The sequence below is a fragment of the Bufo gargarizans genome, chromosome 3 (genome assembly GCF_014858855.1).
Source record: "Bufo gargarizans isolate SCDJY-AF-19 chromosome 3, ASM1485885v1, whole genome shotgun sequence".
Lineage (NCBI taxonomy): Eukaryota > Metazoa > Chordata > Amphibia > Anura > Bufonidae > Bufo > Bufo gargarizans.
Genome location: NC_058082.1, coordinates 595397605 through 595420941, shown reverse-complemented (window position 1 = coordinate 595420941; position 23337 = coordinate 595397605). Strand labels below are relative to the sequence as shown.

Here is a 23337-nt window from a genome sequence, read left to right as displayed (position 1 = left end):
GAGACTATTGTGAGTAGAGACTTATAAATTGATTTACTAATATACTCGCCATATGGCGCATTAGACAGAGAATCGGACTATATCGTTGGAACTTATTGATTCCTCATTACAAATTATAAAGACTTCACCTCCATATAATCAGCCAACATAAAGTCATATTTGCTCATTTGAGTTGGAAAAATTATAGGAGGATATATTGATGCGGTCACAATCACCTGTGAATATTTCTATGTACTCAGCCAGCACAGAGCTACATCTGCTCATCACAATATGATATAAGAGGCATCTTTTATTTTGTTATTTTCACTTTTGAACATTTTATATTTTGAACATTTTATATTTTGAACGTTTTATATCACCTATTGAGGGTCTTTAGGATTGTAAATATTCTTTGTCTTTGTTTTGAAAAGTGCTATTATCACGTATTTTGACTACAATATATAGGACACATTGGTCCGCTATTTACCTAACACGTCTTTGGATGAACTAACGCCACGTCCTGTGGCTAAGTAGTATAGCGTTAAATGGATTAATGTACATATTTATTGGGTTAAATTTTATCTAAATGTATATATTTTAATTGTATACGGTCTATAATCTATTTTTATATTTTAACTTTTGAACTTATAACACAGTTGGTGAGTGCCTGTTTCTTTTCTTTTTATAAATACTTTCACACTGTCCTTTTCCTCAGGGAGTCATTGTACGGATTGGGCGCCTACGTGGCAGCCTCTGTCTTTCCACGGTGTTGACCCACGACATGCCTCTCCTCGTGCCTTGAGTCCCCATGCGGAGCATTCTAATTTTGTTGCTTCTCCTTGGCACGCTCGGCGTCCACACTCCTTCAGTAGGTGGAACATCTGCATGGGTTGCCAGTTTTCTTCCTTCTCCGGTGGAGTATTGCGCTAACAGTTCATGTTTTGTCACGTCTGCAGTTCTCTGGCCCTTGGTATCCAGACACTATTTTCAGTTTGTTTTCTTCTCATGCAATGTCATGTCTGTTGATCACTCTAGGGGGGGTCTTTTCCTGGGGTTCTGGTCCTTGGGTATTACCTTCCTTAGTCTTCTAGGCCCAGGCTATGTTTTCTCTCCCCGGTATATTCAGTAGTCACTCCATTTGCTCTGGTGCCTGACTTGTTTTCATTCTTGTCCATCTTGTGGATATGCTGTATGCTCGCCACTTCTTCCGAAGTCTCCTAAGCCGTGGCTTATGTCCCCTGGGCTGTTCTTTCTTCTGCCCAGCCAGAGCCTCTGCGTATTCATCCGCTCTGGCTGGCCTTTCCTGGGCATGGTTCTTCCTTTCCCTTTTCAGGGTTCCTGGTGTGTCCTTTCCCCACATTTCTGTGCAGGGCCTTATGACAGGCCTTGGGTTCGTTCTGTTCTTGTTCCCTCCCCATGGTACTGCTCTTTAATGTCCCATGGTCTTCTGTGTCACCCAATGATACGAGCGAGAAAATAAGATTTATTTTGTGCTTACCTGTAAAATTTATTTTCTCGCTGAGTTCATTGGGGGACACAGCTCCCACCCCGTAAGTACATTGCTGGCTCTCCTTGATGGGTCCCTCCGGTTCTTGATTCTGACCCATTTCCGGCTTTCTTCCTTTTTTATTGTTTTCTGTTGGCTTCTCCTGGCTGCTCCTACTGCTTACGTACAAACTGATTTAGCTCAGTGTCTGTAGGAGGGGTATAGCTGAGAGGATGAGCTAACACTTTTTTGCTTAGTGTCGCCTCCTAGTGGCAGCAGCTATGCCCATGGTCTTCTCTGTTCCCCAATGAACTCAGCGAGAAAAGGATTTTACAGGTGAGCACATACTAGATTTTTGTACTTACCGTAAAATCTGTTTCTCTTCTGTTCATTGGGGGACACAGGACTTGACCATGGTTATAGCTGTTGCCGCTAGGAGGTGGACACTAAGCACACAAAGTGTAAGCTCCTCCCTTTTCAGCTATAGCCTTCCTACAGGGACTAAGCTAAATCAGTTTAGTGTAAAAGTAGTAGAAGAAGCCAGACACAAGAAAATTACATTATGTACAAACCCAGAACCACACAGGCCTGAAAAGGTCCATAAACAAAAGAATGGGTGGGAGCTGTGTCCCCCAATAAACGGAAGAGAAACAGATTTTACGGCGAGTACAAAAATCTAGTTTTCTCATCCGTCTCATTGGGGGACACAGGCCTTGACCATGGGACGTTCCAGAGCACTCCCTGAGGGTGGGCTTAACTACAACCGCCCCCCCCCCTGCCAATCAGAGAACCGCTGTCTGCAAAACTCTACGCCCCAAAGAAGCATCAGAAGATGCAAAGGTGTGCACCCTGTAAAACTTAGCAAAAGTATGCAAAGACGACCAGGTAGCAGCCTTGCACACCTGAAGGGACGAAGCCCCGTGATGCACCGTCCAAGAGGCCCCCACTGCCCAAGCCGAATGAGCAGTCACCCAGAAGGGCGGGGAAATGGAAGTCTTTGCCGCTGTCCGCCTGGAATCGCAAACCCTGAATCCGTTCGCAGGAAAGATGCCGTCTGGGACAGATATATTTGAATGGCTCGTACCAAATCCAGGGTATGGAGCAACTGCTCCTGAGGATGAGACTGGTCCGGACAAAATGAAGGGAGAATAATCTCATTTAGATTAAATGCCGACACCACCTTCGGCAGGAAGGACTGCACAGGGCAAAGGACCACTTTATCCTGATGGAGTATCAGAAAGGACGACCCACATGACAGAGCCGCGTGTTCCGACACTCAACGGATGAAGTAATTGCAACCAAAAAAGCCACCTTTTATAAGACAGGAAGCACAAGCGACACCTGCTGCAAAGACTCAAACGGAGAAGATTAGAGAGCGTTGAACACTAGATTACGATCCCAAGGATCCGACTGAGGATGGAAGGGGGGCACAGCATGCGCCACCCCCTGCAGAAAAGTCAGAACCGGCGAAGGCGAAGCAAAATTTTGCTGAAAAAGAATGGAGAGAGCCGACACTTGCCCTTTGAGGGACCTGAGAGCCAGCCCCAAGTCCATGCCCGACTGCAGGAAAGCCAAAAGTCGCGGCAAAGAAAGGCAAGTGGGAGACGGCTGTCGCTGCTCGCACCAACTAAAGTAGAACTTCCAGGTCCGGTGGTAGATTCTGGAAGACGACTGCTTCCTGGCCCGAATCATTGTCTGGACAGCCATGCCGTTAAATGTAGCAACCCTAAATTCGGGTGCAAGATTGGTCCCTGCGACAGCAGATCCTCCTGAAGAGGAAGACGCCAAGGTTCGTCGGCGAGAAGGGCGACTAGGGATGCGTGCCACACCCTGCACGGTTAATCTGGGGCCATGAGAATGACGGGCAGTCCCTCAGACCTGCACTGCCAGAGAGGAGAAGATGCGGAATGAGAGGAAGAGGCGGGAAAACGTAATGAAACGTGAACCGTCTCCACTGGAAGTCTGCGATCCAGTTGTCGACACCGGGTATGTGAACTGCCGCCAGTGCCGGAGCATGTTTCTCCACCCAGCTGAGAATCGGCGCCGTCTCCACCATGACTGATGGGCTCCGGGTGCCGGCCTGGTGATTGATGTACGCCACTGCTGTGGAGTTGTACCCGCATCAGACAACCCCTGAGATGGTTGGCCCAATGTCGCAGAGAGACCATCCACCATCTGAGGACCTGGCGCACTGGGGCAAGGAGATGCATTGGCTGATCCACGGAGGCTGGGGAGCGATCCCAGCTGGACAGAATAACTTGCAGAAGCGTTCTGGTATGGAATTGAGCATAGGGAACTGCTTCGAAAGCAGAGACAATGTGCCCCAGAGCCCGCATGCAGCGACTAATGCATGAGCAGGCCGCACACAAGCCAGGGCTTCCATGAACAATGCCCCCGGCTGCCCCAGAACAGACACGCCGACCTGGAAGTGGCGCTCAGGAGGAAACTCCGCCCCCCTCATCTCCCAGGTGCGTTCAGGAGGATACCGCCGTGGAAACGGACGCCCCCAGTAGTAGGCCCCAAATGAAGTGTGTGCTTGGTGTCCGCCTCCTAGCAGCAACAGCTATACCCATGGTCAAAGTCTATGTCCCCCAATGAGATGGATGAGAAAAATCATTATATATTTTTTTCCCCTCCCAGTTTCATGAAATGTATGTCTTGTACATACAGTTTACACACATAGGGGGTCATTTATTAAAACCAGTGTTTTAGATGCTGGTCTTAATAAGCCCTTGCACTGGAGGTGGAACCGCCAAAGTTATGTAGAGGCGCCGGCCTCTACATAACTTTGCGTATCCAGCGCCGGTCTAAATGTAAGATGGCTTCCTTGCTGGCTTAATTTTAGACCATTTTCTGTGCCTAAAACAGGTGTAGAAAATTATGAATGACACAGGCTCTGCCAGCCCGTCCCAGTCCACGCCACGCCTACTTTTCTTTTAGACCTGGCATGAGCGGGGAAAAGTCGCAGTTTGCGGCACAAATAACCTTTGCTCTGCAATCTGTGCCAGAAATACACCTAATATAGGTGTATTTCTGTTTAGTAAATGACCCCCATAGACCTGTACAAACCAATATTCCAGTCGTAGCGCTGGGATATCCTTTAAGAATCCATAGTATCCCTTCGTAAAAGGGGGCAGGGAGTGGGGAGGGCTCCTGCTGCAGTTAGTCGCTTTACAGTCAGAGACTGATTTAATCTGCGTTTTACGAGACTCAAAGAAGAAAATGGTTCATCTTCCAGGACGCAGAACAATTTAGAGAGTTCTCATTGATGCGAGACGGAATAGGAAAAAAAACAATGCACCGACAGCCTATCCTGTTCTTTATTGAACCCTTTTGTCCTGTCAGTCTGTCTCTTCACCACTAGCGCATTCCGAAACGGCAAAGGAGAGGGTCTAGGCCAGGAGGCCGCTTGCCTCCTAATGGAAAATACAGGAGACCAGGAGAACATTCACTCCTGTAGGGCTGTTTGGAGATATCTCTGTTCTATTTTATTTCCTTGTGCTCCTCCAATTAGGCGTATAAAAAAAAAAAAAAAAACACAGTAAGGCCTCATCCACACGGACGTGTCTGTATTGCGATCCACAAAATATGGACAACCCCCCAAAAATTTTTTGGTAGGCAGGTTTTGCTGGACAGTTTTTTTTTGACACCATGTCCCATTTGAAGCCCCCCTGATGCATCCCTAGAGTAGAAACTCCATAAAAGTGACCCCATCTAAGAAACTACACCCCCTCAAGGTATTCAAAACTGATTTTACAAACGTCATTAACCCTTTAGGTGTTCCACAAGAATTAATGGAAAATAGAGATACAATTTCAAAATTTCAAGTTTTTGGCAGATTTTTCCATTTTAATAATTTTTTTCCAGTTACAAAGCAAGGGTTAACAGCCAAACTAAACTTAATGTTTATGGCCCTGATTCTGTAGTTTACAGAAACACCCCATATGTGGTCTTAAACTGCTGTACGGGCACACGACAGGGCGCAGAAGGAAAGGAATGCCATACGGTTTTTAGAAGGCAGATTTTGCTGGACTGTTTTTTTTTTTTTTTTTTTTTTTTTTTTTACACCATGTCCCATTTGAAGCCCCCCTGATGCGCCCCTAGAGTAGAAACTCCCAAAAAGTGACCCCATTTTAGAAACTACGGGATAGGGTGGCAGTTTTGTTGGTACTAGTTTAGGGTACATATGATTTTTGGTTGATCTAGATTACACTTTTTGTGAGGCAAGGTAACAAGAAATGGCTGTTTTGGCACAGTTTTTATTTTTTGTTATTTACAACATTCATCTGACAGGTTAGATCATGTGATATTTTTATAGACCAGGATGTCAAGGATGCGGCGATACCCAATATGTATACTTTTTATTTTATTTAAGTTTTACACAATGATTTTTTTTTAAACAAAAAAAAATCATGTTTTAGTGTTTCCATAGTCTGAGAGCCATAGTTTTTTACAGTTTTTGGGCGATTATCTTAGGTAGGGTATGATTTTTGCGGGATGAGTTGACTGTTTTATTGGCACTATTTTGGGGTGCGTGTGACTTTTTGATCGCTTGCTATTACACTTTTTGTGATGTAAGGTGACAAAAAATGTTTTTTTTTTTTTTTACACCACTTTTTTTTTTTTTTTTTTTTTTATGGTATTCACCTGAGGGGTTAGGTCATGTGATATTTTTATAGAGCAAGTTATTACGGACGCTGCGATACCTAATATGTATACTTTTATTAATTTTTTTACTTTATTTTGGGAAAATGACATTTTTTGTTTTTACTTGAAACTTAGAATTTTGGTGGGGGGGGACTTTCTTTTTTCAACTTTTTTACTTTTTTTTTTTTTTGTCCCACTTTGGGACTTCAACTTTTGGGGGTATAATCCCTTTTACAATGCATTCCAATACTTCTGTATTGGAATGCATTGGCTGTATGAGTAATACTGTGTGTATTACTCGTACAGCTTCCGGCCTGTATTCTGGCCTGGATCTCACAGGCTCATCACCGGAAGGCAGCTCAGATGCCTAAGGAAGGCATCGTGCTGCCTTCCATGACATCAGGTCCCCCCTACAGCCGCATGGGGACCCGATGGCACCGCCGGATAAGGTAAAACCGCAAACCGCAGGTCTGAATTGATCTGTGGTTTCCCGGGAGGGGGGTCACATGACCTTCCCCCAACCCCCCCGGGGTTGTGACAGGATGCCCGCTAAAAATCCTTTTTCATTTGGTCTTTATTAAAAATATGAAGCGCTTTTCTCTGTACAGAGCTGAGATGCTCTACTAGCAGAATCTGACTTTTCTCTCTGCTCCGTCAGACAGGGAGATGACGACTCCTTATATCTGCACTCAGACCTTATGAACACTCAAAGCTCAATCCATATCGAATTGATAAGAATGTGTCTTAAATAAGTAATTTAGAGATAAGGCTTATTATATAACTAGCCCAAAGTAAAAGAAGGATTCACACAGCTAGAAAAACAGTTAACCATTTATGACAGAGCTGCTCAATATTTTTAATAAAAAAAATTAAAAAAATTATTTTTAGGTCCAAATGAGTAAAATGCAATCATTAAAAAAATTGTCCCCAGAGGTGTACATAGCCTTTAAACTTTAATATTCCCCCAAAACTTGATTTTTATTGATTTTTTTTTTTTTTTTTTTCCACAGTAAATTTACAGATGTCAGATTATTTCTATGTAATAATAAAACAAGTTTGTTTTTCATCATTTTCAGGTATCCTTGGTCCATGAGTCTTTTCTTGACCTTTCTCTTCCTGTCCTGGATGATGCGGTGAGAAGTATTTTACTTTGGGATAGCAGGTACCACGCAGATACTTGTAACGGGCACCTCGACCATGCCACATTATGATTGGCTAATCCAACCTGAGTGGGGGGGGGATGCAAGTACTGTCAGTGCAGGACACGAGAAGTGTGACCTGGCACCAGGGGGTGAGCTGTGGGAATAATCTAGTCATGGGCATGACACACACAGCTCTGTAGGCCAATGGTAAAGTGTCGCCACTGACGGAGAGGCTTTTCGGTAGTTCTGGGCGCTGCTTAAAGGTGACTTTATTTTTTATTTTTTTTCCGAAATTTATCTTTTTAATTGTTTTGAATGTGCATTTCAGCCTACAAAGAAAAATTCCCCCAAAGCATTGAATGTCTGCGAACCGAAGGTTGAGGAGGAGGACGATAGTTATGTGAAGGAAAGAAATGACTCGTCTTCTGGGACAAGCAAGCACCTTCAAAAGAAAGCAAAAAAGCAAGCCAAAAAGCAAGCAAAGGTGAGTGGTGTTTATGTGTGATACAAATGTCTATAGCCCCGAGTGGTCTGAAAATCCTGCATGGTGGGAATGGTCCCAGGCTCCCCTCTTATCCAAAATCACCAGAAAGAGCGGAGGTTTCTAAGTTGGGATCCGTGGAATCGGGCGTATAGGAAACCAACATCTTGAGAATATGGCTTGAAAGGTTGTCCAGCATTAGTAAATTGATGGCCTATCCTAAGCGCAGGGGTGCACCAGCAATGAGGTCAGGTGTGGCAATCCCCTCAGGCAGCACCAGGTAGGGGCAAGTGGGGGTGGGGGGGTCAGCCGAAGGGAAGGGGTTAAGTTAAGAAATTGGCATTGGGGGGAGGGGCGCCGTTTCAGTTTTCGACTCGGGCAGCAGAAAGGCTAGGTGCACCCCTGATCCTAAGGGGTCTGACTCTGCACTACCATAAATCAGATGATTAAAGGGGCTGTGACAGTCTAGCGCTGTAATAGCTAACCTCCGGCATTTCAGCTGTGGTAAAAATACAACTCCCAAGATGTACACTTGCTTGGCTGTTCTAATAACTCCGTAGAAATGAAGGGAGCATGTTGGGAGTTGTAGTTTCACCATAGCAGGAGGTCCGGAGGTTAGCCATCACTGCTCTAGCGCTATGCAGTTGGAAGTGGCTGTGCCTGGTATTGCAGTTCACTGCTATTCATTTGAACGGAACTTAGCCGCAATACCAAGTGCATCCCCTTTAGTCATCCGATCGGCGGCGGTGCGGAGTCCGTCCCCCACTAATCTGATATTGAAGGTCTATACTAAGAATAAGTAGTCCCGAAGAAGCCTTTTAATTATTTGGACATCTGTCTTGATTGCCCTTTAACCCCATGTAGAAGGTGCAGGGCATCAATCTGATATGGCAACATACCCACCTGTACTTGAGATCTGGGCCTTGCACTCAGTTTACCTCGCAGTATTCCTATTTTCTGTGGTTGACCATAGACTTGAATTACAATCCTGCAGAATCAGCGGCGACAACAGAAATTCCAGGGAAAGACCGTGCTATTCACTGATCTCAATGCCAGCCAGCAGCAGGACGATGAGGAGGAGGAGGAGGCCGTCTCTGAAAACAACACATTGGATAATAACGCCGGGCCGCCAGTGGAGCCCACGGCTGAAGACGTCTCTGTAAGTGTGCAGGGTGAAACTGAGGTGGAGAAGGCCGAGGACTCTTCAGAAGAGAAGAATGAAACCAGCATGAATAATGTGAATGTAAACTCTGAGACCCTGAATGAAGGTGCGGAGCATCAGAACGAGCACGAGCGGGGGACAAATCTAGATGACACCCAGTCAGGTCCTGGAAATCCGGAAGAGAATTGCAGTGAAAACACCAAGGTTAATGGAGAAATTGGTCACGTGAACATGGATCTCAATGAGGTTCAGTACAAGACCCTAGAGGTGACTGAGAGCCCCCAAATCGAAGACCCCACCAGTCAACTAACAGAAAGCATAAACAGGTTAAATCTGAGCTTGGCCCTTGAACCTAATGACATAGAGATTGAAATAATAGATGAAGCGTCAAGCCCACCGCTCTACGAAGTGGTGAACGTGGACCCCAGAGCGGCGTTTTGCACACTTTCGGACAGGAGGGAGACGCAGCCGGACAACTGGTCTGTCCTTGGGTGCCTCGAGCAATTCACCCGCAAGGAGAGCTTGGTGGGCAGTAACCAGCTGTTGTGTAACACTTGTACCCAGAGGCAGGCCAAGGTTGTGAAAAATAATACGAAAGGTAAGAAATGCGACAAGGCATATTGTAAGATATAAGATCACCCCACAGCTAGACAGCACTTACATATACCGCTGAATACATTACAGGGAAATTCCTTTAATCCGGCATTTGATATTCCAGCACCTGCCCGTCCTCATTAATGCCATATTAAACTGCATGCAGTGGTTCCTTCACATTGATACTGGCCCCATGTTTGCTCTTAGTTCAGCATCTGCCCTGCTGTCTTGCATTGTTGGAGACGTAGGGGGTTATTTACTAACAGAAATGCGTCTATATTAGGCATATTTCTGGCGCAGATTGCGGCGCAAGGATTCTTTGTGCCGTGGTCTGCGACTTTTCTCCGGTCTGCCAGGTCTACAAAAGTGGGTGTGGTGCGGACAGGGAAAGGGCCCGTCTCATTCATCATTTTCTGCGCCTGTTTTAGCGAGCTGGCATAGATTTAGAAGTGGCGGTGGTTTCGCCGAAGTTATGTAGAGGCCGGCGCCTCTACGGAACTTCACCGGATCCACCGCCAGAGCAAAGGGGTATTGAGACCAGCGTCTAAAACGCCGGTCTTAATAAATGACCCCCGTAGTGTTTATGCCAGGCACTCTCGCTACAACTACCACAATATATCACATAACATCAGGGTTTTATTTTTTTTATTATTTCAAGGAAGTTTACAGGAATTTATGGATTTTTCATTTTCAGGAGATAAAAAGTTTGTATACACCAATGCCAAGAAGCAGATGCTGGTGTCCGCTCCTCCTCCGATCCTGACACTACACCTAAAGAGATTTCAGCAGGTAGGTACAAACATGTCCTTGGCTTATAGGATGGATAAAACAAAGAACCAGACCCTGATACTTCGGATGTCTGTGTCCTGCCTCTGAGATCCTCACCTATCAGTCATGTATAACGTCCAGTGGAAATGCCGTAAGTGCTTAATTTTGGAATATTCCTTTAAGGCCTCATTCTCACGACTGTATTTTCGGTTCGTGTCCAATCTGCAATTTTTGCAGATCACATTAATTTATATGGGGCTAGAAAAAAAATGCAGATGTTATCTGTGTGATGTCGGTATCCTTGCAGCCGTGTCGCAAATTTTAGAACACTTTAAAAAAAAAAAACAGTTTTACGGACAGTGTGGCCTGCAGAAAGTGCGGGATGCACATGGCCGGTATTTGCATTTTGCAGACGGCAGCTTGGATACAGCGGTGTGCATGAGCCCTAAAGGGGTTTTCCTGATAATTAACCTTCGGATAGGTCATCAATATGAGACACAGGGGGTCCAACTCGCAGAACCCCGCCAGTTTTTGTTTTGACATTCTCTGGTGCTGGCACCAGAACTACAGCCCGGCATACACTGTGTAGTGACCGTGTCCTATTGCTGCTCCTATCGCACCACAACTAGTAAAAACAGCTGATTGGCGGGGGGGCTGGGAGCCGGCCACCTGCTGATCTAATATTGATGACCTGTCCTAAGGATTGGGTCATCGATAAATAGATCCTGGACAAACAATAGTAAGTTCTTAACCAGTTTATAGATCAGCTGTCAGTGAATTGATACATTGTTTACCTTCAAAGGGGCCTAATACCTGCCCGGATCATGTCTTAGTCATGCAGTTTGTCATAAACCTAACATTGTGTGAAACTTTTTGATACAAAATATGACCTGTTGGGCTGTAGTGCAGGTGAATGTGTTGTGTTTTCTTTCCCTAGAACGGTTTTAGTCTCCATAAGTTGAATAAACATATCAAGTTTCCAGAGGTGATTGATCTGGCCCCATTCTGTACCGCCAAGTGTAAGGTAAGGAATGGGTTATAGAAGTAATGGGGGGTCGTTTATTATACAGAAATCTGTGACTTTTCCCCGCTCACGTCGGGTCTAAAAAAAATGAGCAGGGAAGGGGACAGGCCTCATTTACCATTTTCTACGCCATTTTCTTAGCGGTCTTACGTTTAGAATAGTTAGTGGATCCGCCAAAGTTATGTTGAAGCGGGCACCTCTAAAACGCTGGTCTTAATAAATGTGCCCCAATGTCTTTATTTGCTCTGCAGTGCGCCAGTACAATACGCTAAGGCTGTGTTCACACAGTAGATTTTGACAGTCAAAATAAACCGCACCATTTTTGTCACTGTCTGGAAACCCACACGTAAAAATAATCTGCATCCGCATGAATGCTGCTGTGGATTCCCATTGACAATAATGGGAGGCAGTTTGAGCACGAATGGCGAATGGTTTTCATCCCGAAATCCGCTGCAAAAATCTACTATGTGATTGTAACCAAAGAGGGAACTGCTGCCCTGTCCATTCCAAAAACATTTCTTCTACAATTTAGCAACAGGAGGTACTGCAGGATCAGACTACCCAGGGGTTGTTTGTAGTCTGTAACCATGGAAACACATAGGACTGCATAGGCACTGTATACACAATACAGTAGACTATTTAATCAAGACCATTTGCAAACCTTTTTTTATTTTTCTGTTTCATGTATCCATATTTGACCGCTGAGACTATGAATTGCTGCTCCATACAACTGAGATATGGAAACAAGCCTGTGGTTAGAGCCCCACTGATCCTGTAGATGGGAAATAAATGTTATTGGTCAGCCAAACCCCAGAAATGGGACCAAAGCTTAAACCGATGAGATCACACAATTCTCCTAAGTTGCCAAAAATGCTGGTCCGTAATGATAGGAAGTGCTAATTCTGATTCATTTTTCCTTAGAATATTTCTGATGGAGACTGCAGAGTACTGTACGCTTTGTATGGGGTGATCGAGCACAGCGGCACCATGCGGTCGGGACACTACACTGCCTACGTGAAGTCTCGAAGCCCAAATCCTAACCTGTCTGAGCTGGTAGTTCGGGGAGTACTTCCTGAAGGTAAGATCTATCTGCTGGTATCCTTTCCTCAGGACTTCAGACTCCTGCCATCCTGAAGGGACAGTATTAGGGAAGTGGTCGTCTGATACTGTGCTGATGCTTGTAATTAGATGTCGGGTCCGTGTTCGGGTGCCCATACACCCTAGACACCTCTATTCCTTCTGACTATGGGTGAGCGACTCACATCAGAGTTCTTGAGCAGCTTTCCCCTGCCACTTGGTTGACAGGGACGGACATTTTGCCCGGCTCTGTCACTCTGTAACCGTTCCAAGTAGTGGAGCAAGCGCAGAGGCTCTGATGCTGTGCATGCGCTGCTACACTATTGAGTGGCATTGAACATTCCGTTCTGTGACCGGACACAAAACTGCTGCAAGCTCTGGTTTTGTGTTTCGTCATAAAAACGGAAAAAAAACCGAATCCGGCACTGAAAACAATGTAAGTCAATAGTGACTGACAGTTTTTTTTTTTTTTTCTTTTTTAAGAGCCTAAAAAGCCAGATCCGTCACCCATTGATTTTCAGTGATGAATCAGTTTTGTTTTTTTATCCAGTTTGATTTCACAATAACCGCATCCTAATGGGATGGATGCTTCCTGATGTGCAAAATCAAAACAAATCCGTTTAATTCCGGTATTGAAATTCTCTGCCGGATCTCAATACCGGAAATTAACAACGCAAGTGTGAAAGTAGCCTAATGTAAAAAAATGAAAATCAGGCATCCTATAGGACAGGCATGTCCAAACTGCGGCCCTCCAGCTGTTCCAAAACTACAACTCCCAGCATGCCTGGATAGCTTACAGCTATTAGGGCATGCTGGGAGTTGTAGTTTTGCAACAGCTGGAGGGCCACAGTTTGGACATGCCTGCTATAGGACGTGACAGTCTCATTCAAACAAATCTAGAACCAGCCCTGTACCTCACATGGATCCAGAGATCTCCACATTCATTGCTCTGCTAGATTTATATCAAGCTGATAGCTCAAGGGGAGTGTCTTTTCTGCTGCAGCTAAGGGGGCGTGTCTCAGCTCTGCCTATCGCAGCACAGGGGGTGTGTCCATGCTCTGCCTATCACAGCTGAGAAGGCAGTTGAAGGATGGAACTGAGCACGTGCGGCCTTCTCAGTGAGAAAATAAGTGGCCCTATACAGATAGATTTCAGTGAATAGCTCAGTGGCTGTAGTACATTTTCAATTACATGCAATTACAAAAGTATTCAGGTCCAGGTGCTGGTTTTGAAAACTGTAGAATATTTTTCTTGGGACAACACCTTTTTAATATTTTTTTTATTTTGTTTTGCTTTGCAGCCTCCAACACAGAACCCAGTAAAGGCCACTGGTACCACATCAGCGACAGCCAAGTGCAAGCCGTGCCACTAAGCAAAGTGCTAAACTGCCAGGCCTACCTCCTGTTCTACGAGAGGACACTGTGACCCGGGCTCATCGCTCATGTACTCAGATGCCAAGGAATATTTATTTTAATGAAACTCTTGGAGGATAACAGTCGCCTACTCGTCAAGGACCAAGAACAGAAAACGGCTGCTGCGTCCTTCTCTTGCATAACGTGTTAAATATGTATATAAAAGCACAACCATAGCAGTTTTATTTTGACATGGGGGGGGTTTGGAGGCAGTATGGACGTTAGTACTTATGCAATAAATGTCATACTGTTGCTACTATAAACCATTTTGTATGTACTTGACACCAACTCTGCTTGACGTATTGAATTCTGTGTGTGTGTGTGTGTGTGTGTGGTCACATGAAGGAAAATCTGGAAGAGAACTTGTCTTCACTTGTAAGTCGTGTACAACATGCATGAGATGATGGGTGTTACCGTTCGCCTCGTCAATACTGTCAGCACCGATTTGGACAGAGACACCTACTATTGGCAATGGTAACAGCCAGCTGTTAACTTACTCAAATATTTCTAAAAGGAATAATAGAGGAACATCGCATGCAGAGTTATTTCATGGGGGTTACAGTTGTTTAGTAAACCAGACGAGAGGCGACGAGTCCTCTTTTAAGGGTATGGCTACATTTCATATAATGTATTTCAGTGTATTGTGACATGCTGCAATGTAACAGTCACAAAAAAAAACCTACTTGGATGGATTTTATGCGACAGTCACAGTATGTCCCATTGCAAAACCAATGAAATACATGACATAATGTTGCCATACCCTAAAGGGGTTGTCCAGGCTCCAGCTACTGATGACCTATCATCAGTACCAGATTGGTGGGGGTCCGACTCCCTGTAATTTTGGGCCTAATACATGCTGGATTATCTGATATTCTGGATAGTTGTAGGAAAGTACTTGCCGTACATTTCTTTAGAAATAGTACCACTCTCCCTGCCTTTTTTCCACAGAATTTTTGTGCAAATCCCGCGCCAAAAACTGTGGGGTGGTAACCTCCTCACATTGTTTTCAATAGGAGGCTGTGCTTTCCCGTTCATGCAGCTGCGACCACACCAAAAAAAATGGTCCTTTCTTGGAGCAGTGTGTGCACGGAAGCCAACAGAAACCGTGGCGGGTGTCTGCTTGTGGTTAAGCTCCATTCAACTGGGCTAAACCGCGAGCAGGTCCACCTAAAAAACTGCAGGAGAGGCGTTTCTGCCCCAGAACTGGCAAAATGTGCGCGAGCTGGAATTGGTTCTCTATGCAGTTCTCACTTTGTGGACTTTCACATCATTGCTGTGATGGATTATTGGATGCTGGATTATAGGAATTGCACTGTATTCGAACAGGTTGTCGGTGGCTAAGAAATGGTGGTCAGTCGGGCGGGATAAGTAGCTAATATATACCCCCTCCTAGCAGAGGAAGATCTGTATCAAGTTACACTTGTTTTTTTTTTTTAACACAGACCACAAAGAGAATCCACAGCCCAAATACAAGATACATGTGGATTTTGATGCAATTGGCTGTGAATTTGACCCTCACCGAGGAGTTACACCGCATAAGGGCTCATGCACACAAACGTATTTTCTTTCCATGTCCGTTCAGTTTTTTTTTGCGGAACCATTCACTTCAATGGGTCCGCAAAAAAAATGAAACCACTCTGTGTTCATTCCGTTTCTGTATGTGCACATGGCCGTTCCGCAAAAAAGTAGTGCATGTCATAATGTCTGCAAATTGCGGTCCGTGGGTCTGCAAAAAATACAGAACGCCACCGTATTTAGTCCGTTTTTTGTGGATCCGTCCTGTGGATTCTTAGGCCAGGCCCACAATAGCCATGTGCTTTTTTGTAACTCTTTATTGCCTCATTCTTTTGTCCGTATATGATCCGCAAAAAACTGAATACGTACGGAAACCATACGGGTAAGTTTTGTGGCATAACTGGAATGGATGTGGACTCAAAACAGAAGAAAAAAAAAACACCCCTCAGATACGGAACAACGGATCCGTGAAAAACGGACCGCAAAACAACCGTCGTGTGCATGAGCCCCAGGTCTACATGCTGCAGATTTCAGATCACTTTACTCTGCAGTGTGTAGATGAGTTATTAAAATCTCGCACACTTTGCTGGTACTGTACCATTCCTTCAGATTTGTCATAAAAATCTGCAAACGCACTGAAGGGTCAAGCAAACAGTGAAAATTGATTAAAAAAAAAGTGTACTGATAAATGGTGTAACTTTTTTAAATTTTTTTGCTGAAATCAGAAAATCCCTGTAAATATTGAAAAAAAAATATTGCGTGCTGGATACTATGGCAGCAACTTTGCAGAAACCTGGAGTTGTCTATGAAGGGCAGTAAAATTGCAACTTGTGGGTAAGTCCAGTATTTCCATGTGGAAAAAAGTTACGTCCATTGCAAATAATTCAACTAAATAACTTGGTTTTGTTCTCAACGAAGAAGTGTTGGGATTGACCATGAGCCACAGTCGTGTAAGGGGGCGTTCACGCGCTTCAGATTTTATTGCAGAAAATTCTGTGATTTAAAAATCGGTTCCATTCACCTGAATGAGACTTGCAGAAATCCTTGTGCTTGCTGCCCCCATTCCCGGGGTTCCTCCTTATCCTGCTCTCTGCAAGCGCCGAAGGTTTAGGTCTGCTGTCTCTTCTGCATACGTTTGCCTCCTCCTGGTTAATCCACCTCTTTTATGAAATCTGTGCTGCCCTCCTTTTCTCTCTCTGCTGGTTAAAGGCATATATATGCCCATATTTTTATAGACTGTCCTGGCTGTGGTGTCTAATAACAAGGACAGGTGCACTCTGCGATCTTCCTAAGCCCTCAAACTTAAAATTGAGCGATTAGCAGACATGTCTGAGCCCGAGCACCACGCCAAGGTTTCTCAAGGCTTCCTGGCTGTGGCTTCCCAAACTTTGCCATTGGATTAAGGATCTGTGTTGGGGTTGATCTTGATGAATTGCTTCTGTTTTTTACCCTAATATAAGAGGACTGCTTAGAAGTGTATACATTGGGACTATTTTTTTTTCCTTCTGTTATTTGGTTTTTCTCATTTATTTTTTTTCTCTCCCTTCTCTGCTCCTTAATTACATTCAGAGGAGTGGGCTATAACTGAAGTGAGGGGGAAAACTTCCCTGAATAAAAATTAATATAAGTAACAGGCACTTTGCAGACCACTCGTCCTCAAAAATGGTGCAGGAGCTATTGGAATTGCCCAAAATTGATCAGTTTTTAAAATCCCCAAACGTAACTACAAGGGCAGGAAAAAAAGGAATGTCTTATTTAAATACCCCAAAAAAATGCTGGATCTAGAGTGGAAAAAGTACTGGATTATCGTCCTCAGGATGAGATCGCAGAGAAGGAAGATTCAAATAATCTGCCTATTATGGAATCTACCCCATTAAAATAAATCTTGGCTGCGGTTAACAATAATGGAGAACCAATACTGAATATCTCGATGCAGCTTGGGGCGATTCAGATAGACGTTATAATTATTTAAAAAATAGCAATTGTTTTTCTTGAAACCCATGCGACCAGGACAGGAAACCTAAGAAAATAAAAAAGTTCACACCTCATTGATTCTATGCTGGAGGCATGCCAACTACCAAGAAAAGTAGAAAAACACCCAAAGTGGAAAAAAAGGGAACCAATCAGGCAAAGTATCTCCCTTCTAACTACTAGAAAGGTAACAAATTGTGTTACGGAGTATGAAAAAATTATATATATATTTATTTATATTTAAAAAAAATTAAGGGAGGGAAAAAATGTTGGGGTGCCGTCATGGGTTTCAAGAAAAACAATTACTGGTAAGAGCAATTATTGTTTTCCCCTCACCCATGACGGCACCCATGCAAGCATAAACTATAAGATAAAGAATTTAGCGAGGGACTACAGCCTGAAGGACCTTTCTCCCAAAAGCTGCATCTGAGTCAAGATGCAGTCTGTAATGTCTAAAAAAAAAAAAAAGGAAGGGGGGAGCTCCAGGTAGCAGCTCTACATATCTGGGCCAGAGAAACATCCGCCTTTTCTGCCCAAGAGGCGGCCACAGCTCTAGTGGAATTAGCCCCGATCCTGAAGAAGGAGTCAGGCTAAGGGAGGAATAAGCCAGGGAAATAGCGTTCTTTACCAATCTAGCTATAACACTAGTAGAGACTTTGTGCTCCCTTGCTTTACCCACAAACTGAATAAGGAGATTCTCGACTATCCTCCATGATGACGTGGATTCTAGGTAAAAAAGTAAACACCTTCTGACATCGAGGCAGTGGAACTTCTCTTCCAACCTATTGGTTGGATTTGGACAGAAGGAGGGTAGAATCACATCCTGACTTCTATGAAAATCTGAGACCACTTTAGGCTGAAAGTGGTCTAATAATCACCTTGTTAGGGAGGAAAGGCAGAGAAGGCCCGAATTTCCAAAACCTATCTAGCAGATGTTATTGCAAAGAGGAAGGTTAATTTGAAAGAAAGCATTTTAATGAAAATTTCGTTTAATGGTTCAAACGGATTTTGCGATAGTGCCGAAAGAACAGTATTTAAGTCCCAGGGGGGAGACAAAGGTCTTACAGAAGGGTACATTCTTGATGCTGCCGACAAGAAACGTTTAATCCAGGGATGGTTTAATCCAAGGATTTGGCATCAATAAAATAACTTAAAGCAGCTACTTGGACTTTTAACGTAGATGCCTTAAGATTTCTATCTAGCCCTGTTTGTAAAAACTCCAAAATCTTTGGAATTTCAGGAGGCTTGAAGGAATCTGGGTTAAACCCTAAGAAGGCTGAAAAGATCTTCCAAATTTTATTATATTTTCTTGCAGTGACTGCCTTCCTACTCTTTAGCATAGTGGAGACTACTTTAGCGGATAATCCTCTCCCTGACCAGACTCCCTTTTCAAAATCCACACCGAGGGATGGAGAATTCTCGGGTTGGGATGAATTATTGGGCCCTGAAAAGGCAGATCTCCCCTCAATGGAAGGGTCCACGGTGTTTCCACTGACATTCTTAGCAGACTGGAGTACCAAGATCTCTTTGGCCACCTTGGGGCTATCAAGATAACCGAGGCCCTCTCTTTCTCTTTCTCTCTCTTTTCTTTAGCACCTGGGGAATAAGGTAAAAAAAAGGAGGGAACGCATATACTAGCTCCTGACTCCAATCCTGTGCTAGCCCGTCTATTGCCAACGGGTCATCCAAATGGGTGAGGGAGTAAAACCTCTCCACCTTTCTGTTGGCTCTTGAGGCAAAAAGGTCCACTGTAGGAGGACCGTACCTCTGGACTATCTGTAAAAAAAATTTCCTTGTTTAGGCACCATTCTCCTCGTTTTAGAGAAACTTGGCTTAGGAAGTCCGCTATGACGTTCTCCTTCCCCTTCAGATGCACTGCTGACAAAAAATGCCTTCTTTTCTCTGCTATCTGAAAGATATTCATGACAGGAGTAGAAGGGAAGGGATTCTTGTTCCTCCCTGACGGTTTATGTAGGTCACTGTTGTAGAGTTGTCTGAATAGAAGACAATCTTCCTGTGTTCTACCTCTGGTATTGCAAACCTGTGCCATTTCTACTGCCTTTAATTCTTTGAAATTGGAGGATGTCTCATGTTCAAATCCCATCTCCCCTGCCAGCACCTGTTCTGGGAGTGGGCTCCCCAACCCCAAGGGCTGGCGTCTGTAGTAATTATGATTGAGTTTAGAAATGTCCAGGGCGTCCTTCTGGACAGGTTCTCCTGAATCATCCACCACAGCAGGAAGAGTCTTGTTTTTGAGAAAATATGGAAACTCTGATCCAAGGAATAAGGGGAGCTGTCCCATGATCTTAGGATGTTTGCTTGCAGTGAATCTGTGCATAAGGTACTGCAGGGATTGCTGCTGTCATCTGCCCGAGTACCGCCATCGCTTCCCTGAAAGTACACTGGTAGGAAAGGAACACTGACCATACGTGTTCCCCGATTGATTATTTTCTTGAAAGCGGAAGAAAACTTCTTTGCTGAAGAAAATCCAGCTGAATCCCCAGAAAAGTACAAACTTGCGAAGGAGTCAGACATGATTTTTTCCAGTTTATCCTCCATCCTAGATTTTCTAAAAGGGAGCAAAGGAATCTTATATCTTTTTCTAGTTTTTCTTTTGATCGGGAAATTATTGAAAAAAATCCTCTAGATAAGGTACTAGAGTAATTTCAGACAGTCTGAGAAAGGCTGCTATTTTGGTAAAGACTCTGGGAGCCTGCGGGACCCCAAAGGGTAGTGCTTTGTATTGGAGATTCAGTAACTCTCCACAGACCCAGATCGCTGTTCTCAAATACTTTTGGGAGGAAGCATGAATAGGAACATGATAATATTCATCCTCCAAATCCAAGCTCGCTATCCAGCAATCTTGGAAGAGGAGATCAACAGTTGACTTTATTGTCTCCATCCGAAACTTTTTGTAAATCAGGGATCTGTTTAGTTTCTTTAGATTCAAAATCACTCTGAATGTCCCATTTGTTGTTTTTTTTATCAAAAATAGTGGGGAGTAGAACCCCTTGCCCCTTTTCTGTCTTGGGGACCGGGCAGACAACCCCTTTGTCTAAGAGGGAGAACACTTCCAATTCCAAGGCTTTTTTCTTGTCTGGGTTTTTGGGACAGGCTGTCTGATCAAAAAAACTTTGTGGGAAGCTATTTTCTATCACACCTAGGACCCATTTGTTTTGAGAGACTGCTTTCCAGGCTGGGAGGAAAAGGGACAGCCTTCCCCCCACCTGAGACCCGGCGTCATTGTTGTTTGTTTTTTGGAGGACTGTCCTGGGGCTTGAACAAAAAAAAAAACAGATCTATTAGGAAATCTATCCTTATCTCTCCTGTCACTCTGTCTACCCCTCTTGGCTTGGGGTTTAAGAAAAAAATAAATTTTTTTGAGGAACCGGAAACTCCTTCTGCCTATCTGAGGCCTTCTCTAGGATGTCATCAACGGAAGAACCAAATAACCTAGATCCTTTACATGGAAGAGAGCAGAGTGTAGATTTGGAACCCTGATACTCCTTCCATGATTTGAGCCAAATAGCCCGTCTAGCAGCATTAGACATAGCAGCTGCTCTAGCGGAAAAAGGGATCGCATCAGTAGAAGCGTCTGCCAGGAAGTCTGCAGCTTTGGAAAAGGTAGGGAGGGAAGCTAATAATTCCTAGGTTTTTTGTCGCTAATATGAGACTCCAGTTGATCTAACCATAGTCTTAAGCACCTCTAGACCCAAGAGGCGGCAATTGCCAGCCTAAGACAAGTTGAAGCAGACTCCCAAGCACGTCCAAGATAGACATCTGCTTTCTTATGTAAAGGGTCCGCTAAACAGCCCAAATCATCAAAAGGTAGAGCCAATCTTTTAGCTTTTTTTGCTACTGGAGCATCTATGGTGGGAGCTTTATCCCATATTCCTGCTACAGATTCTTCAAATGGATATTTCCTTTTTACTGAATTAGGAATGAAAAATTTCCTTTTTCCATTCCTTTTTGATAAGGGCTTCCATATTTTTATGAACGGAGAAAACTCTATGCTTTTTAGGGTCGAGATCTTCGAAAACTTGGTCAGCAATAGATTTATGTTGTTTTATGTCCTCTAATTGCATGATGGCTTTAACGGCTTTCAATAAAGGCTCTGTATCTTCCGGTGGAAAAAAAAAAACTCCCCGCTGAGTCCTCTTCTGAAGAGAAAGAATCCTCTGATAGGGCCTGGCCAGATTCTCTATCCTCTTCTTCATCAGAAAAATCTGAATCAGGGTCCTTAATATAAGCAGACTTGTCTGGAGACCCTGGACGACCCGACCAAGTGATTTAATAGACCCTTTAACTTCTGAGCGTATCAAAGCCCTCATATTTCTAGATAAGCTAAGAGACTCTTCCATAATCAACTTATCTATACATGCTTGACATAGTGGCTTAACATAAGAGGCTGCTAAGACTGTTATACATGCTCCACACTCTTTAAGTTGAGTCTTTCCATACAATTTTCTAGGCGTTTTTGCTGCCTATAACAATAAAGCAAAAACAACACCGAAATTAATTAGGAGAGGATAAATGTCACCAAAAGCAGAGTCAAGTTTCCCCACCAGTGGCGGATTACAATAGGGACGTTCGGGTCGGCAGCCTCGGGCCCAGCACCGACCCGAATGCCCACATACTGCGGTGGGGCACGGGAGCGCATAGCTCCCTGTCCCGTCGCCGATCACCGCCATAGGCTTCAGGCCGCACATAGGCCTGAGGGCCTATGCGGTAGTGAAATCCCAGCACAGGCGTGCGTGATGACGTCATCGCGCACCTGTGTCGGGAGGCAGCACTGCCTTATCCCGCCTTCCTCTGCGAGCCTGGCCCTGGACATGGCGTAGGTGACTATTTAGCTTTTCATTATTTTTTTTATTTTATTTCATGTGCCTTCTTTGGGGGACATGTGGGGGGTGGGGGACAAACAGTAGGACATATTAAGAGACATCGAGTACATGGGGAGGTGGAGAATGTGGGGCCAAATTATTATGGGAGGGAATACTATGTGGGGACAAATTATTATGGGAGGGACTACTATGTGGGGGAAAATTACTATATGGGGCAGTGTGGGGGCAAATTACTATATGGGGGCAGTGTGGGGGCAAATTACTGTGTGGGGACAGTGTGGGGGAAACTGCTGTGTGGGGGAAACTGCTGTGTGGGGACAGTGTGGGGGAAACTGCTGTGTGGGGACAGTGTGGGGGAAATTGCTATGTGGGGACAGTGTGGGGTAATTGCTATGTGGGGACAGTGTGGGGAAATTGCTATGTGGGGACAGTGTGGGGAAATTGCTATGTGGGGACAGTGTTGGGTGATTTCTATGTGGGGAAATTGCTGTGTGGGGTAATTGCTATGTGGGGACAGTGTGGGGTAATTGCTATGTGGGGACAGTGTTGGGTAATTGCTATGTGGGGACAGTGTGGGGAAAGTGTGGGGAAATTGCTATGTGGGGACAGTGTGGGGTAGTCTATGTGGGGACAGTGTGGAGTAATTTCTATGTGGGGACAGTGTGGGGTAATTTCTATGTGGGGACAGTGTGAGGTAATTTTTATGTGGGGACAGTGTGGGGTAATTTTTATGTGGGGACAGTGTGGGGTAATTTTTATGTGGGGACAGTGTGGGGTAATTTCTATGTGGGGACAGTGTTGGGTAATTTCTATGTGGGGACAGTGTTGGGAAATTGCTATGTGGGGACAGCGTGGGGAAATTGCTATGTGGGGACAGCGTGGGGAAATTGCTATGTGGGGACAGTGTGGGGAAATTGCTATGTGGGGACAGTGTGGGGAAATTGCTATGTGGGGACAGTGTGGGGAAATTGCTATGTGGGGACAGTGTGGGGAAATTGCTATGTGGGGACAGTGTGGGGAAATTGCTATGTGGGGACAGCGTGGGGAAATTGCTATGTGGGGACAGCGTGGGGTAATTTCTATGTGGGGACAGTGTGGGGTAATTGCTATGTGGGGACAGCGTGGGGAAATTGCTATGTGGGGACAGTGTGGGGAAATTGCTATGTGGGGACAGTGTGGGGAAATTGCTATGTGGGGACAGTGTGGGGAAATTGCTATGTGGGGACAGTGTGGGG

The 23337-nt window shown here is 44.6% G+C and overlaps 1 protein-coding gene across 2 annotated transcripts in view; it reads left to right on the top strand.

Annotated features, from left to right (window-relative positions):
• USP16 (ubiquitin specific peptidase 16) overlaps positions 1–14060 on the top strand; it is a 46009-nt gene extending 31949 nt beyond the window's left edge. For both annotated transcript variants that reach the window (XM_044284413.1, XM_044284414.1), the window contains 7 exons: positions 7189–7245; positions 7583–7738; positions 8730–9495; positions 10186–10280; positions 11197–11283; positions 12205–12361; positions 13661–14060. In XM_044284413.1, the coding sequence (XP_044140348.1) occupies positions 7189–7245; positions 7583–7738; positions 8730–9495; positions 10186–10280; positions 11197–11283; positions 12205–12361; positions 13661–13785 (1443 nt within the window). In that variant the 3' untranslated portion in view covers positions 13786–14060. The remainder of the gene's footprint in view (positions 1–7188; positions 7246–7582; positions 7739–8729; positions 9496–10185; positions 10281–11196; positions 11284–12204; positions 12362–13660) is intronic.
• The last annotated feature ends 9277 nt before the right edge of the window (positions 14061–23337 follow it).